General features: G+C 26.6%; 1 protein-coding gene across 1 annotated transcript; it reads left to right on the plus strand.

The window, feature by feature from the left end:
- Positions 1-15,583: 15,583 nt before the first annotated feature.
- On the plus strand, positions 15,584-17,882 carry LOC101250177 (transcription factor MYB16). Its single transcript, XM_004232164.4, has 3 exons — positions 15,584-15,865; positions 15,949-16,078; positions 16,635-17,882. The coding sequence occupies exons 1-3, from the start codon at positions 15,733-15,735 to the stop codon at positions 17,623-17,625; spliced, it is 1,254 nt and encodes a 417-aa protein (XP_004232212.1). The 5' UTR covers positions 15,584-15,732; the 3' UTR covers positions 17,626-17,882.
- Positions 17,883-18,108: the final 226 nt, after the last annotated feature.

Genomic DNA, 18,108 nt, shown 5'->3' on the forward strand with positions numbered 1-18,108 from the left:
AATCTAAACCATCTATTATGCTAATTTTGTTTTTCCATTTTACTAATTTCTTTTCAATACTAACTTGTGGTTGATTTTCATAAGAGATAAACAAGTTTTTATCAAAAATTTTCTTCATTTTCATAGCTGAAATTCGAGATATGTTAATTTTGTTTTATACTAGATCAAGAGTGTCTATATTAGAAAAATATTATAATGATGCTTTCGAAATCTGAGTTAGTTAGGAGTATTCATATTTTATTACGTATTAGTTAGATAAAGTTGGTTTGTAATTGCATCATTTGTTGAAGTTTAGGGTTACACCATCTAACAGTCTTTGCTCATCATCGCATCACTTTACAAAGGAGGATTCGTATATGAACTCTTTCTAATTCCAACTGTTAGGCTACCAACCCAATTTTACGACTTATCTACAAATTAATTACAGTCTATTTTTCTAGTAAAAATTCATAAATAGATTTATTTATTTTTTTTACTATTGCTACTTGAAAATAAAATAATATTTGAATAAAGATATTCGAACTTTAAGAAAGGATAAACTCCCCTTCCATCTATTAAACTCCAGTACAATGGTCTAGAGTTCGAAAATAGTCATTTTAGATAATGACCTTTTAATTTTTTGATTTATCGATTATACAAAAGTCATATTTCATATTTGACATTCTTTTGTTTTTATTATATCATTTATGTCTATATTATGCATAGGATGAGAAAATTTACAAAAACATTTTAATATTTGTGCACTAAGAATGTATAATTTTATATAATTTAGCTTATAAACATATCAAAGTATGCAAACCAATTAAAATATTATATTCTAATTAGTTACCTGAAAGTACTTAAATAATAACCTACTATATATAGCGTGAAAAAACACCTGTAAAAATTCAAACTAATTAAATGACTTTTAATTGAAGAAGAAAAACACAAATTACCGTACTTCTCATTAATTAAATCCTCGATATCTATTTTTCAGGAAGTAATTATCCAATAGGGACTAGTCGACACATCATAAGCAAAAAAGTACAAATAAATTAGGAAGATAAGGCCAAAGGACGAACTTGTGATCGTAACATGATAGCTTTCTTCGTTATTTCAAAGTATATTTAAAATTTTGAATTCAATGTAGTTGTAAAAATAAATAAATTATGAGTTCAAGAGGATAATATATTACAGTTTATTATACTTTATGTTCATATATCATCGATCAATTCTTAATAGGGAGCGAGAATATACTCTCCCTTATAGGAGCCTAATAGAAAAAAGTCTATGTCCAACAGAAGAAAATTATAATTAAAAAAATATTTGTTTATTGATAATTAACTTATAGATGCAAATATCAATTTCGAGTTTTATTTAAAATATTAGAATCATTTGTACATGTAGCACTAAGCTATAATTTTTCCGTCACGGACTCCACACGTACAACACGTCACACCTTTTAAGCAGTGTTGATATGATTTTTTCATGATTCAAGTTGTTAAGTACTTAAATCACATTGATTAAACTAGGATAGGTATAAATTAGGAGTCTAGGACCTAAGCTTGAAAATTCAACTATTTTGTGCTTATAGGGCAATAAAAAATTCAAATCCAAATAGTTTTTTTTAAAAAAAAATCAGTTGAAGGAATATATGCAAACGGTCTTCTGCAAATATTTTATTCTTGATCATTGAGTTTTTTTTTTTTTATTTCAAATTTTTCAATAATTGTAAAATATATAATTTTGAGTCGTTTAGATCAATTTGGAAGTAAAATATGTTGGTGAAATTTATGTGTACTAGTTGAAAGTTTCGTATAACTAGATTAACAGAAATATATGTGTTCTACTTCATATCTTTTAGTTACTCAAAAAATTGCCTTAAATATTTTTTGTTTAAATGGTCAGTGTCTTTCATAATATTATACCCCTCTATATGAGAGAGTTGAAAGTCTACCGTCCATTCAAAATTAATATTTCTTAAAGGCCAAATAGAACGATAACATATAAAATATCTTTGAATAATGAATTGTTTTGGAAAAACGAAGAACTTTCGATTTTCAGTATTTATTAATTACATGGAAGAATGCTACTTGGTCTATTTAATTCTTTGATTCGAACTTATATATATTATTTGTAACTTTCAAAAAAATTAAATTATTAACTTAATTGATTAATTAATTAGTAAGTGAGATACGCGTTTTCAGAATAATCATATTTTTCCGGTTATATTTATCATACATCATTAAGTTATGGATTATGTGTCATTAAATAGTAAATTTACCAAAATATACCATATATATTCTTTATTATTATTGTTTAGTTCTCACTCTGTCACTCAATAATTTGTTCAAATTCCTACTTTTATTATTTATATTCCTCAATTCAATATTTTTGTTTCTCAATTATCAACATTTTGAATCTCTGTCCTCTTTGGAAAAGAATATATATGTGTGGGTTGAATATTAAGTACTTGATAAAATATGTGATAATGTTTGAGTTTTTACCCAAAAAAAAAAAGTATGATCAAAAGTTGATAATTTCAATCTTCTTTGATATATTCAATTCTAAAATATTTTGTTAAATTTTTTCCACATGTTAATTATTTGAATTAGTTGATTCTTGTTGCCCCAATATGACTACTTTTTTTAATCTTTTTTGTACATGTCAGAGAAGGGAACATGGAAACAAGAATACAAAGTTTCCATAATATACGATTTTTGCTCCATTTTGAATGGAAGGAAAAGACAACAGAAGATAGACAAAGCAGCACTATATTCTGCGAATTTACGTCATTTGTCTTTGGTATTTTTTTACTTTATTTGTTTTGGGTAAATTTGACTTTTGTTTATAACTAGTAATATCAAAACATTCGATAAAACAAAACAATGTTCGACCAATGTCATGCTTTCTCCGATTAGTGAATCAACGATTTGAAGGTTATGTGTTTTGATTAAGAATAAATTGATTTTTTACTGTGCGAACAAAATTATTAATTTTATGTAAAACCTCAAATATGACTGATATGTATAATTAAAGGAGATGACATGTTTTATATGGTTAACTTAAATACCTAATAGATGTTTAACACAATATAGTTAAAAAAAATTGATTTCTCATATCGTCACTCAAATCTTAAATACAACTAGAATCAAGAAAGAAAGATCACTTTTTTAAATAAATAACTATCAGTTAAATGATCATACGACACAAAGTTAAGAAGAAAAAAACAAAATATATATAAAAAAAAAATAAGGGAAGTGATAATGTTGAGTAACAAACCCTGAGACGACAGCATTGGGCTGTCCTGCAGGCCCACAGAACAATGAGCCCACCTTCCTTCTTTGTTGGATTCCTTAACAGCTCAACGGAAAACGTCACAAGTAAATTGACACGTATATGCGTCACTTGTGGGGCCCACTCTGGTTTCTTTGTGACACGTCATTTCAGTTTTCAACCAATTATTGTGTATTACCTGATTGACCCACGTGTCCATTTCACATTTCTAGTTAAAGAAATAATTTAAAAAATGTCAACTTGTAGTTGAAGTTCAATCCCTACAAACTCCTGTCTGATTAGACTCTGGTTGTACATTTTTATTGGTAAGAATTTGAGTTTTTTAAGCTTATTTTTTGTAACTTAGTCCATAAATTAACTTTTGAAAAAACTAAAAGAGATATATTTTTACTAAATAATTGTCCAAAAAACAACTCTAGTCTTCTTATTTCAGCACATATAAAATTTGAGCAAACAATACAAGAAAAAAGTAGTTATGTTACAAGTTGATAGTTCATGCTGAACTCATCTTGGATTTATTCGGAAAAAAATGAGCGATGGAAAAGAATGGGCCGTTTCTACATGATATTATTAAATGGGCCCACATGCTTACATTTTGTGGCCCATAATATTGGCTGCCTAGGTTTCTATTTTAAAATGTCACTCTATCATTTGCTTGTTTGTTTCTTCAATATTCTTTTTTTGATCCCATTTTTAATATAGTCACGTGTTTAGTTTATTAGCGTTAAATAAGATTGAATATTCACTTTGCAAAATGACAAGTATACGTCTTTCTTAGTTCTTATGTCATTTATTTAACTATTATTCCAAGCTGCTTATATTATACTACAACTACAATTAAATAATTCAATCAAACATAAAATAAACTAATTTAGGATTTAACTCCAAAGTTATTATCTTTATATGTAGCACAAAATAGAGCAAACTTTCAAGCGCTCCATCACAAATATTATATTTGCTATGACTATTCATATGTACTATTTCGTTATGCATATACAAAAAAAATATATAATCGTATAATCTGTTTTTGTATACATATACAAAAATAAATTAATTATACAATTTGTGTTTGAATGAAGCGAGAAAAGAGAGAAAGACAAAAGAAAATTCGTCATGAAAAGATTTGTATTTGTATAATCATAAGTGTATAGATCGCAAATATATGTATTTCTATTTGTATATATATACAAGTTTTTCTCGCTTTATACAAACACTACACAATGTATACGTATGTGTTTGTATAAAGTGAGAGAGGCGAGCGAGTGGAACAAAAATATATGTATATATACAATTTTATTCGCTTTATACAGACACAAACATATTTTATATATTTGTGTTTCTATAAAAACGAGAGAGGCGTAGGAGAGATTGGCGGGATTGTTTAAGGAGAGAGGCGAATGGCAATAGTTTGTTGTGGAGTACAATTAAATCAAACTATGATTATGACATTTAATTTAAATTAATAATTTGCTATTATATACAATTTTCCCTATAAAAGAATCTTTTTAAATTTTCTGAAATTTAGTAATGGATTCTTCATATTCATAGGCAAAGTTAGAAGAGGTGATATCAAATCTGGAGTAATTAGAAGGTTTTCTTTTGTTACTGTATTGGAAACAAAGTGTCTAGCTTATAAAAGTATTAGTAAGATTTGTGTAGACGTAGACCTCTTCCTTCCCTATCCTACTAAATTTTGGAAAAATTACATAAATTAATATATTTTGAAAAATAATTAATGATTTTAGCGATTTTTTTTGTTTATTATCATTTATAATAATGCTTTGTTAAATCTGTAATATGTATTAAAAGTAAATTAAGTATGCAATATATATGAATTATAAATTTTTTTTTAAATATATCATGTTTGTTTGGTAAAAACTGTCACATTATATTATAAGTGTATTAAAATGTGTGATAAATGAATTATTCATCATTAAAATTATATTATATGTGAATAATAAATTGTTTTTTGTAATATGTATTAAACTTATATCATAAATAAATTAAAAATGATCAAGTAAAAAAAATATAATTGCTATAAATAGTAAATATTTTTTTATTAGAGTATGTTTATGTAATTTCCCTAGTAATTTGTTACCTACAAGACGGATTGGGCTCAACTGACATTTAAAGCCCAATATCGAATAGACAACCCACGCTCACGTTTCTTCAATGAAAAACTTTAAAACGTGGGCTGCAATACTGGATTAAGAACTTAATGAAATAAAATTGTGCATTATAACAAACTATTAATTCAAAATAAATGATATAGTTATAATTTTATTTAGTTCCAATTCACAGCAAACTTTCTATCATTTGCCTCTCTCGCTCTTCTCTCTGGAATCTCGTTCGCCACTCTTCTCTTTTTTAGTCATCTCTTCCTCGCCTCTCACATTTTATACAAACACAATAATATATATATATATATATATATATATATATATATATATATATATATATATATATATATATATATATACAATTATCTAACTGGTATACATGTACAATTCAGGTCTCTCCATTATTTGTCCTCTTTTGCTTGTCTATCTCACCTCTCTCCCAGTCTTGATTGACACTCTAATCTAACATAGATAACATATACAAACACAATTTTTATAAATACAGACAAATTAATGCCTGATTTATACAAATTATTGCGATTTATACAAATCAAATGCTCAATAACAAACATAAGTAGGCTATGGAGTGCAATAGAAAAATCGTAACAGTAGAGCCAGTACTGATATAATTTTTACGTTTGCTGCTAAAATTTACTCTTTTTTTCAATTGTTTCCCTAGGGTAAGTTATACATTCTGCTGGTCAACTAAAAATAATTACTTTCTAATAAATATACAAAAATTATACATTATTTTACATCATTAGTATATATTTATACAATCATATATCAATATACGAAAATACATATAATTCTGGTCTATTATATTGTTGGGATGGGTTATATCAATATCATCTAAAAAGAATGATTGAAATATACATTGTAATTATTTATAGGGCAACTTTCACATATAGCAAACAAAAAATTCATATTTGTATGTTATAGCAAACTTTGCATAATTGCGCTCCATAGCAAACATAAAACTGTATAATTTGCTATACATATACAATTGTATAATTCGCTGGCCTAAATTGTATAATTCGTTGGCCTATTTCGTTGCAATTGTATAATTTGTTTTGCATACAGTTGAATCGAATTGAAATGTATGTATATTGTATAATTATAAGTGTATAGCAAGAAAATATATGTTTTTTTCGCTTTATACAAAAACAGAAACACAATATATACACTTCTGTTGTATAAAGCTAGAGAAAATTGTATTTCGCTGCAATTGTATAATTCACAATTGTATAATTCGTTGGCCTTTTTCTCTGCAATATTTGAAGCAAAATGTTTGTAAATTGTATAATTAAGTGTATAACACGAAGATATACATTTTTGCATGCGTATATGACATTTTCTCTCGCTTTATACAAAACAGAAACAGAATTATGCAGTTCTGTGTATAAAGCGAGAGAGGCGAGCGAAAATGGAGTGTGGCGAGCGAGATTTTTGAGAGAGAGACGCTGACAAATTTTAGCTAATGTTTGCTATGGAGCACAATTAAATCAAATCCTAGCTATTCCATTTAATTTAGTTTATTAATTTGCTATTATATACAATTTCCCCTTATTTATATTTATATGCATGTTATCCAATACCTACCGCATAGTTTCAAGTTTCATGTTTATTAGAAGCTCTCTCACTACCTTAATTTTCTTAAACCACGTTGGAGTTAAACGCCATCATAAATAATAAATTAAGTGGACTAAGTACTCTCTCACTTCTTATTTATTTTTCCACGAAATGAACTTTGTACTCTTGTTAATAAATAACAAATTAAGTGGACACTTTAGTATAGTATAATATAATTTGTCGGTATATAATTTTAATGGGATTAGGAAATAATTTGGTGAATAAATAAATAATATTAAGAACAAAATAAGATTTTTCTGTAAACGCTAAAATAGACAAATAAAAATAAATTTATTTTAATATAATGTTCTACTAATAAAAGTTTTAATGAATTGAATATAAATGAAGCTAGGTGCATAGCTACTTATTTACTATCCACTTTTAGTACACCAAAATTAAATTTTACATTTATTGTATATTAACTTCCTGTCTTACACAAATTGGTGTAGACCACCCCCACACTTGTGGTTTACTAGACATATATTTTAATTTGTCGTGCTCTAAAACTAATACTGATCGAACACCTAGGGAAAAATTAAATATAAACGGAGTTTTTTTTTCTTGCAGTTGTTTTTTAAGTAGTGCACGCACTTGAAGCCATTTAATTTGAACTGACACAAAAATAATAGTTATTAAAGATTATTTGTTCATAGAAAATAAAAGTTATCTTAATTTCTCTCTATATATATACTAAACAGTTAGAAAAATATGATTAGAATTTTGCCAAAAACGTGTAAAGAATAATGAATATATTAACCTTTTAGTTTAAATAAAGAGAAAATACACAAAGGAATAATTTGGTAATACAAAAACTCATTGCAATTCCCAGTACAATTTTAGATTTCTGTAACTTTATCCTCCTAAAATAAATAGGGAAAATATTGAATTACTTATAAAGCAACAAAAATTACGTGGATTTTGAATAAAATATACAAAATGTTATAAAATGACAAAAATAGTAATATAAAAATCTAGGTACTATGAAAATTCTTTTTCTTTTTACTTTCATAATCTTATTTCTGATTTTATTATTTGATTTTATAGTATAAATTGAGAACATTTGCGTAAAAAATAAAGGCGTCTAATCACTTTTTATCTCTTATATTATGTCGATTTAATAGATTGTAAATCATTATTCATATTCCTTTATTAAAATGACTTCAAATTAACGGCATCATATAACTCAAACATTTATTTTAATTATAAATAATTTAACGTCAATATTTTCCTCTTGAATATAATTTAACGTCAATATTATTCTTAATTATGTCCTCTTAAAATAAGTATTAGTGTTTTTTATTTTTGAAATAATAGCTTGTTGATAACTAGGGATATCACTTAATTATTTAAAGATGTAGTTTAATTTTTTGAAACATAATAATTAGCAAATATGCAAAACTACAACATTATGTGTAAACTATCTTTGATTATTAAATAGGATCGTCCCTTATGAACCATATAATTTTAAGTATTTCAACAATGTGTATATCTATTAATTCTAAATTGATTTGAGTTTTGATTGTCGTTATTGAAATATTTCAAATTATATTTTTAATTTTATCCATAGCTTAATTTTTTAAAACATAATAATTACTACAATAACCTAATTAGAGCTCATCAAATTAACATAACACAGGAGCACAAGACTACAATATTAATGCTTGGCTCTTTAATTTGTTATATAGGGTTGATACATATGAACTATAGTGTTTTGAGTTTTCACCGTTATTGTTAAACTATTTTACATTATATTTAAAAAATTATGTAAAATGTAATTTAAATTTATTTATACTACAATAAAATTACTTAATTTTAAAAATTCATAATTAGTTTCAAAAAAAGTATTAATTTGAGCAAAAGAAAATATTAATACTATGACTATAATTATGTAAACTCAATATATTTTAACATCTCATTTTATAAAAAATATTTTTTTAATAAAACAACAAATGATACTAATAAAGAAATATATATGTTAATAAAACTTTTACATGCTTAACATATTTGTGTTATCATTATTATCAAAAAACTATATGAAGATGTTTTTCTTTTATTTATTTTTTATAAAAAAAATTCTTTTGAAATTATAAAAAACTTTTTATATCCGTTACGTATTATTATAATTTTTCAATGAAGCGACATCAATATTTATATCCAAAAAATATTCTTTTACGTTTCTTATATTTAAATTAAAAAATATTAATTTAAATGAGTCTTTATTGGTGTATGATATGATTCATATAGATCGAGGATAAGAAGACAACTAAATAATAGAATAAACATTATTGTAGTTTCAGTTTTCTTCATATTTCACTCACATACACTCTAAGTATAACTAAGATAAAATATATCTTTATTATTTAACTTCTTTCTAGAAATTCGATACATAGCAACGAGCCGCTTAAATAAATAGGAGTAATTGTCATGCATACTGGTCAATTTCACATTTTTTAATTTGAATATTATAAATATCATATTTTAATATTTAAATTTTTTCTTTTTATCATTAAAAAATAAGAAATGAAAAAAAAAAACAAAAAAAGAATAAGTAAATATTGAAATGAAAAAAGAGATATAGTGTTTTTACTATTTTTATTAACTTTTTTACTACTATGCTTACATTTTAAATATATTCTTTTCTATTTAGATCTTGAAAATTTCAAAAGAAAAGAGTGGTGAAACTTATATATTTTGTTTGGTGGATTTTATGGTTCCTTTTCTTAACTATGAAATTATAAATAATTAATCTCATCAATCATTTTAATGCATTGAAAATATAGTTGAAGACTACATTTAATATTTGAGTTAAAAGGTAAAAATGTCCAAAAACAAACTAGTTATAGTGTTAATATGTACTTTTACTATTCTGGCCAAATTTTTATGGCCAAAAATATTTTTCATATATATATATATATATATATATATATATATGAAGACACTATATAAATAGCCTAAGAAAAAATATATACAAGGGCTTTGTTGTATCCTTCAAAAGAATTATTTGTATTTTACCCAATAAGTATATGGATACTATCTCTTTAACGAAAATAATTACAGGCTTCAAAGTCATCTTCTTGTTTAATTAAATTTTCTATTAGTATTATTTTTTCTAACACTATGAAGCAGAGCAAAAGTCATTTTCGATATAAAGTTATCTTAATTTCTCTCTATATATATATCACCAAGAAGACAAATTGAAAAAATTTTCTCTTGTTTACCAAAAAAGTGGGAAAATAAATGTTTGACACTGAATTCTTGAAATAAAAAAAACTAGCAGCCATTTAATGATCAAGGTTAGCCATTTAATGATCAAGGTTATGGTTTGTTTCTCTGTCAGGAAAAAACAAATCTTATAAAGTATAAGTTATTTCATATAAAGTTATGAAACTATATATCATATACAATTGAGCTACAATAACAAATAATTTAGTCATAGCAAGCTAAGAAGAATATGAGGATTCAAAAAATTGAATAATATGTATCACTTATTTAAATTATCATGTATTTCAAAAAATTTACTTTTATATTGAGTCACACATTTTAACGATGAAGAAAATATTCATTTATGATAATCTTTGAGGACCACATACGATGGAGTTTAAAGTTTATTGTAAGCTTCCCCTACCCCATGTGGAAGTTAAACGGCCTATATGACGATTAAAGAGAGACACTATTTAGGTCGTAAATATGAAAGAAGGTATATATTTCTATGTACACCAATTAATTTTCAACTCCAAGAATTAAAGTGCCTATTGATGCAGACCAGTGGATAAACCAGTACTCCATGACTTGTCTACCGTCAACCTTTTGGATTTATTTATCGTGATTTTTTATTATAAATAGATTTTCTTTTTAAAAAAATATTTTAATATTTTAACTGGTATTTTTCTTGTAGAAAAGATTTTAAGACTTTATAAGAGTCCATTTGAATAGGCTTAAAAAAATAACTTTTAAAAATTACTTTTGAAAGTGTTGAATTTTATTTTAAAAATAAGTAACTTTGGATAGAAGTGTTTCAGTTAAAGAAAAAGTTGTTAATGTATTTGGCAAATAAGTACTGGAAAACACTTTTTTTTATCAAAATGTTTGAAATACCCTTAAAACTGTTAACATGATAAAAAGTTAATTAATTTATGATTTTTATGCTTAAAAAAATTAAAACAAAACTAATTTATATTTTACATCCATAATTAATAATATTTCTTATCATTCACATATTTCTTTATCATCACAATTTTTTTATAATAATAATAATGATAAAAATAATAATAATAAAAAAATAAAATAATAATAATAGTAATAAATAAATGAATAAATAATAATAATAATAAAAAAATAATAATAAATAATAATAATATTAAGGGCAAAAAGATAATATACTTGGTCAACATAAAATGACTTTTAAGTTGAAAAAAAAACCTCACCTAACGTTTAGTTTTTGGCTTAAAATAATTCATTTTTGACTTAAAATAAGTCACTTTGATAATTGTCAAACACTCTAATAAGTCAAAACTGACTTTTAAGTTAGTTTGACAATCTTTTAAGCCCATTCAAATAGACACTGAATATATGTTTGTTTGTTTTAACTTTATTAACATTCAAAATGTGATTTTAAGGGTTTTGAGAGTTTTGGTTGTGGGTCACAAGCTTGATACGTATCACTTGTGTGAACCTTTCATGTATTCCGAATGAATTGGTTACGGTTGTTTCTCTCTATATTTTGTACTCTCATATTTATATAGTGGATTGTTCATCTTCTTTGTGGACGTGTATCGATTGACCGTATCACGTTAAAGTTTTATGTCTTTTGATATATTTCTCGTTTGTTTTCTTATTTATAGTCTTTAAATTTGCTTTGCTAACTTTCATATTACACGTGCTTATTTTCGATCCTAACATATATATACTGAATGTCAATAAAAGAGATTAGAAACAAATAATGTATTGACAATATGAAAGTAGTTAAATAGATTAAACTTGTCATTCGATGAGATATTGTCCAACTAAGTAAAAAAGCAACTTCAGAGATATGTTGGTTTAGAGAACTTGAGATTGAGAGTATAATAGAGCCAAAAGGCTATTTTCGTACTTATATTTTGGGTCAAAGAGAGCCAAAAGGCTATTTTCGTACTACAGTATTATTTTTTGTCAAATAAAATAATTATAGGCACGTAGAATAAATTAATAATGGATAAAATATTGAAAGGGACATATTTGCAAATCACTTGATAACTTTGCAGGACGACATTCCTAGGACGAGAGTTCCATTTACATTTCTCTGATAAAGTAAAATATCGATTAAAATATTTTCTCTAATAAAATAAGTCACGAAAATAATTAAAATAGAAAAATTAAATTATATAAGTAACAATACAAATTTTCATCATTTCTTCTTGGCAATCCTTCTTGTTGAGATAATATTATTTACTTGTCCAACAAAAATATGAATATCAAATAAAAAATCCATTTGTTTTTCAATAAAGTATTTTTCCTTTTTAAAAAACAGACCCTAAATTAAAAAATAAATAAAAAAATAAAAATTAATTGGACCACGGTGAAGCAGAAGAAGCTGGGCCGGGCAGCAGTAAAGGAGAATTAAAGGCTTTCTGACCCACACCTTTGGGTCTGGGCTAGCTCCTAGTGGCCCCTCTTTTTGTCTTTTTCTTCTATTAATAAGCCCTTTTTTATCCTTCAACAAGTGTCCAGGCCCATCACCACCAATTTTTATTATTGAATATGTACTCAAATTAATTTCAAGTATTTCAATAGTGTAACATCATCAATTTCTTAGAAAAAAAAGATATATGATTTCAAAATTATGATTCAATAAAAGTTAAATTTGAATTATAAATTAATATTTCATATTTTAAATTGTGAATAGAAAAAAAAATCATACTTATTTGACGTCATCCATTTGGAATAACAATTTATCAAAATTAAAGGCATGATACATAAAATACTTTTTAATTTGACTTTAAATTACTTTTATACCTTTTAACTTTGGGTGTATACAACTAGACACTTAAACTTGTATAAAATTAAACAAACAGACACATATGTCATTGTTATTTTTTTGTCCTATGTTGCGTCATACGTTTATTTTGCCATGTAAGACTCATTTGTATAATTTATTTAAAAGTTGAATAATCCGTTTGTACATTATAAAAGTTAAAAATCAAAGTTAAAATTTAAAATCGAATTTACTATCTAATATATGCATTAATGCCTAAATTAAATAACCAATACTTGGAGTTAATAATAATTAAAGGAAACTTTCTAAAATACAATGTAGAAATTACTCTATATTTTCTTCCTTTCGGTTACAATAATGATTACATATTAAATGCGAGGCGTTGCCAAAATATGAAAATAAAAACAAAAACGCAGCGATTGGCGGCACCAAGGCCTGCACTGTCAGTCTATTATATAAGATGCTCTTTCTATTATTTATATATATATATATATTTTTTCAAGCATATAATTACTCCACTTCAATTTTTTTGTAGGTAATAAATACGAGTACTTCACATTATTGAATTTCTTTTATTAAAGCTTCCAAAATAAGTAAACAAAGGTATTCTATTGCCTATAATATTGCCTTTTTAATTTTCCTGTGCAAAAAATAGATTTAACACTACAAATTAGTCGATCGTATAAATGTACCTGTTTTTTAAATTTCACTTGGTAATTATTTTACTAAATGAATATTAACAAATTTAATAGATCGCTTAGTCCCAAATAAAAAATTCAGCATTAAAGTTTTTGATCAATGAGTTATTGGACACTTGTTCAATGATCATTGTTTATAGTTAGGGAAGGTCTATGAAAATATAAATAAATGACTTCTTTAAAAAAATTAATACGCACAAATTCAATAATTATCAAAACATCTAGTATTTTGTTCTAGGGGTTATATGAAATATTTTAATTGTATTTTCATTTTTCCGACCTTAATTCTGGTTACATTAAATAGTATTTTATAATATTACATCAGATCTCTAAGAGTTTTTGAAAGCAAATAATAATTGCTGCTACTACTACTACTATATATATATATGAAAATATTTGTACTTAAAGTATGTGGAAATATTTAATAACGATCACCTAGCTCTAATAAACATGTTTTATTTTATAATTGCACAAGGCTTAAGTACTCAATTTTTTTAATTGATTGAATTTTTATTTTGAAATAATATTTTAACATGTATTTATGATATATTGAATAAAATAATTTCAACATAAAATTGAATAGGGAGGTGGACTAAGATTAGCTAATGTTGTTTGTTAGGCTAACATTCGGTAAGACCCTACTTTATAAATGAATACTATTAATTATTTAGCACGTTGCTGTTGTTAAGGCTCTTAGGTTCTTCTTGTCAATATATTCATGCAAGTGCCAAGCTTATTTATATAAATTCCAAACATATCCCAACAGTTTCTTCAAGTGAGAGACTACATTAAATTTTTTTAAAAAAAGATTTTTTTTAAAAAACACAATAAAATAATAGAAACCATTGGTAATAAGTTCATAATATTGCCAAAAAAATAAAATAATGTAATGAATTAAAATAAAAAAGAGGAAGTTAGCTAAGGGAAAAGGCAAAAGGAAATCCTAAAGGGACCACCAAATATTGTGATAGGATAATAAAGAATCCTCTCATTTTATATTAATCATATACTTTTTTGAGTTTTCTAAACTCTAAAATAGAGTCGAAAAAACGTTTTATCCTGAAGTAGGATTTACTAGCAAAAATAATAATATATTTGATATAATTAAAAAGTTAAATATGTTATTTATTATAAATTTAATTGATTTATATATATAAATTTATGATTCAATTCACATTAAAATATTGGGTTCAGTTTAAATATTTTATATGTCAATAATAAAGGAATGTTGTGGTCACGTAACCTTGTAAAAATAGAGAGTTTCCTTATAAAAAAGCCTTGACTCAAATAAAGCATATTATAACAAATCAAGTATGTAAAAAAATGAAAAGAAAATAGCAAATAGAACAAATAAAGCAATAACAAAAGTAAAGGAAACAACAAATAACAATACAATTGAAGAATAAAAATAACAATAATAATATATTCGACTATGTACTAGCCTTATTCCTTGATTTTTAACTTCATATCCTCTTATTTAGGATCATGATGTTGTTAAGCTGCAGGTGATCAGTGTTCTCTTATTACCTCCAGTTGAAATTTCTTCGTTTGTCTTTACCTCTCCTCATATCCACTATATCTAACTTCTCAAACTTCCTAAGGTTTCTATGACTCAAACTCCTTTTTTTTTATGTTCAAATTATCTCATTCCCGCTTCACGAATTTGAATTACTCGAATCCAAAGCAGTTACCGGAGTGAAAAAATTAAAAAGAAAAAAAAAGGAATCCTATTGGGTACTAGTAGATTTGCACATGATTTCATACTATATGATGTGCTGTTATGAAATTAATATCTTTATCCCGTCCCTGTCGCTGTCGCTGACCTTTCTATCCTCTTGCTGTCTCTCTCCTTATTTACTCCCTCTTTCTCTCATTATTATTATTATTATTTCAGTACTATCAACTATTACTACCCTCCAATCTCTATTACTTGAAGCACCATCAATTTTCTTTACATAATATAAGGTACCACAACTCCTACAAATTAAACTACTTTGTTCATTATTTTCTCTCCAGAATAGTCGCCATTTCGTCGATGGGTCGATCTCCGTGTTGTGATAAAGTTGGCCTGAAAAAAGGACCTTGGACACCTGAAGAAGATCAAAAACTCTTAGCTTATATCGAAGAACATGGTCATGGTAGCTGGCGCGCATTACCTACCAAAGCTGGTATGCGATTCACTTCAATACTGATGGTGTAAAAATTCTTTAGTACGAAAATTTTATCTTATTTGATTTCGGTTAATTTACAGGACTTCAAAGATGTGGTAAGAGTTGCAGGCTCAGGTGGACTAATTACCTTAGGCCTGATATCAAGAGAGGAAAATTCACTTTACAAGAAGAACAAACCATCATTCAACTTCATGCTCTCTTAGGGAATAGGTATTTTCAATTTTCTTCTCTCGTTAGTAGGTTCAACTGAGTGAAATTCATTTCAAACTCACTGAATCTAGATCTTGAATTTATCTTAGCGATACTCAGAATTCTTTTAGTTCAGTAGAGAACTAATGGGAAATTGGACCAAAAAATTATCAATAAAATGTTTATGCTTATTATTGTACCCTCTTTCTTCTAATAATAACTACAAAATATTTGCAGAACCACTTGTTTTAGCATGATTTGTTTTCACTAGCTGACATTCAGTTACGTCCAATTAAATTTGACATTTTTATAATCAGATCTGCACAAATACCATTGCACGTTGATATACCTGGCCTAGTATTTTTCTTCAGTGAAAGTGAGGGGTATTTTTGTAGTATTGTCCTTTTGTTTCAAGTATCTAAAATCAATTGAAATTTTTATTTTAAAAAATAATAAGTCTCTAATAATCCATGGATGAAAACAAAGTTTTCCTTTTTTGTTTGGTTGTTGTAAAGAGGCCTTGTCATTACATACTCTTTTTAAAATTTAACATATTCTTTTGTTGTCTTGTTCTTAGGTGGTCGGCCATAGCCACTCATTTATCCAAACGAACAGATAATGAGATTAAAAATTATTGGAATACTCATCTCAAGAAACGGCTAGTGAAAATGGGGATCGACCCAGTGACCCACAAGCCGAAGAACGATGCCTTGTTGTCCAATGACGGTCAGTCTAAAAACGCAGCTAACCTTAGCCACATGGCTCAGTGGGAAAGTGCCCGGCTTGAAGCCGAAGCTAGACTCGCTAGACAATCTAAACTCCGGTCCAATAGTTTCCAAAATTCACTCGCATCTCAAGAATTTACCGCTCCTTCACCTTCTAGTCCTCTTAGTAAACCCGTTGTGGCCCCAGCACGTTGTCTCAACGTGCTGAAAGCCTGGAACGGTGTTTGGACCAAACCAATGAATGAAGGTTCCGTCGCGAGCGCTAGTGCTGGTATTTCAGTTGCGGGAGCACTCGCGAGGGATTTGGAATCTCCTACTTCTACACTAGGCTATTTCGAAAATGCGCAACATATTACATCATCAGGAATTGGAGGAAGTTCTAATACAGTTTTGTATGAATTTGTTGGAAATTCATCAGGGTCTAGTGAAGGTGGAATTATGAACAATGATGAAAGTGAAGAAGATTGGAAGGAATTTGGGAACTCATCAACTGGACATTTGCCTCAATACAGTAAAGATGTTATTAATGAAAATTCAATTTCATTCACGTCAGGACTACAAGATTTAACTCTACCAATGGACACAACATGGACAACAGAATCCTCAAGGTCAAATACAGAGCAAATTTCCCCTGCCAATTTTGTGGAAACATTTACAGATCTATTGCTTAGCAATTCCGGCGACGGCGATTTATCGGAAGGCGGTGGCACGGAATCCGATAACGGAGGGGAAGGTAGTGGCAGTGGAAATCCAAATGAGAACAGTGAAGATAACAAGAATTACTGGAATAGCATTTTTAACTTAGTGAATAATCCTTCTCCATCTGATTCATCTATGTTCTAATTAGACTAGTTTTTTTTTTTTTTTTAAATTTTTACTAGTGATTTTGAGTTAATAATTTCTTAGTTATTGTGTTCATGTGTGTGTCCGTTACAGCAAATGACTAGTGTGGTGTGAAATTTACAAGTGCGGAGAAAAGAACACCATGTGTAGAGATTTGACTCTTTATTTTCTTTGACCTCATGTTGATTGTCTTCATGTCCATAAGCTATGATCAAGTGTGTTGGTTCAATTAATTCAACACCCATTTGTCTTTCTTATTTCAAATTTATGATTAAATTTACGTATTTCTAATATAAATTATCTTTTTTATTTGAATTAAAAGAAAAAAAATATACACAAAAAGATTATTTTCAAAAAATCAGATAGAATCGATAATAAATAAAAAGTTACTAATAAAAAAGTAATCAAAAACATTCTCCCCGATACTTGTTAAGTCTATCGTTTACCTCACTTTTCTGCTCCTTGTGCCCATTATATCAAACT

This window comes from Solanum lycopersicum, chromosome 2 (genome assembly GCF_036512215.1).
Source record: "Solanum lycopersicum chromosome 2, SLM_r2.1".
Taxonomy (NCBI): Eukaryota; Viridiplantae; Streptophyta; class Magnoliopsida; order Solanales; family Solanaceae; genus Solanum; species Solanum lycopersicum.

Excerpts from the sequence above, each read along its gene's own strand:
- LOC101250177 (XM_004232164.4), top strand. The coding sequence starts at position 15,733 with ATGGGTCGATCTCCGTGTTGTGATAAAGTTGGCCTGAAAAAAGGACCT. Across the intron at positions 15,866-15,948 it reads CGCATTACCTACCAAAGCTG|GACTTCAAAGATGTGGTAAG; the intron begins GTATGCGATTCA and ends GTTAATTTACAG. Across the intron at positions 16,079-16,634 it reads CATGCTCTCTTAGGGAATAG|GTGGTCGGCCATAGCCACTC; the intron begins GTATTTTCAATT and ends TCTTGTTCTTAG.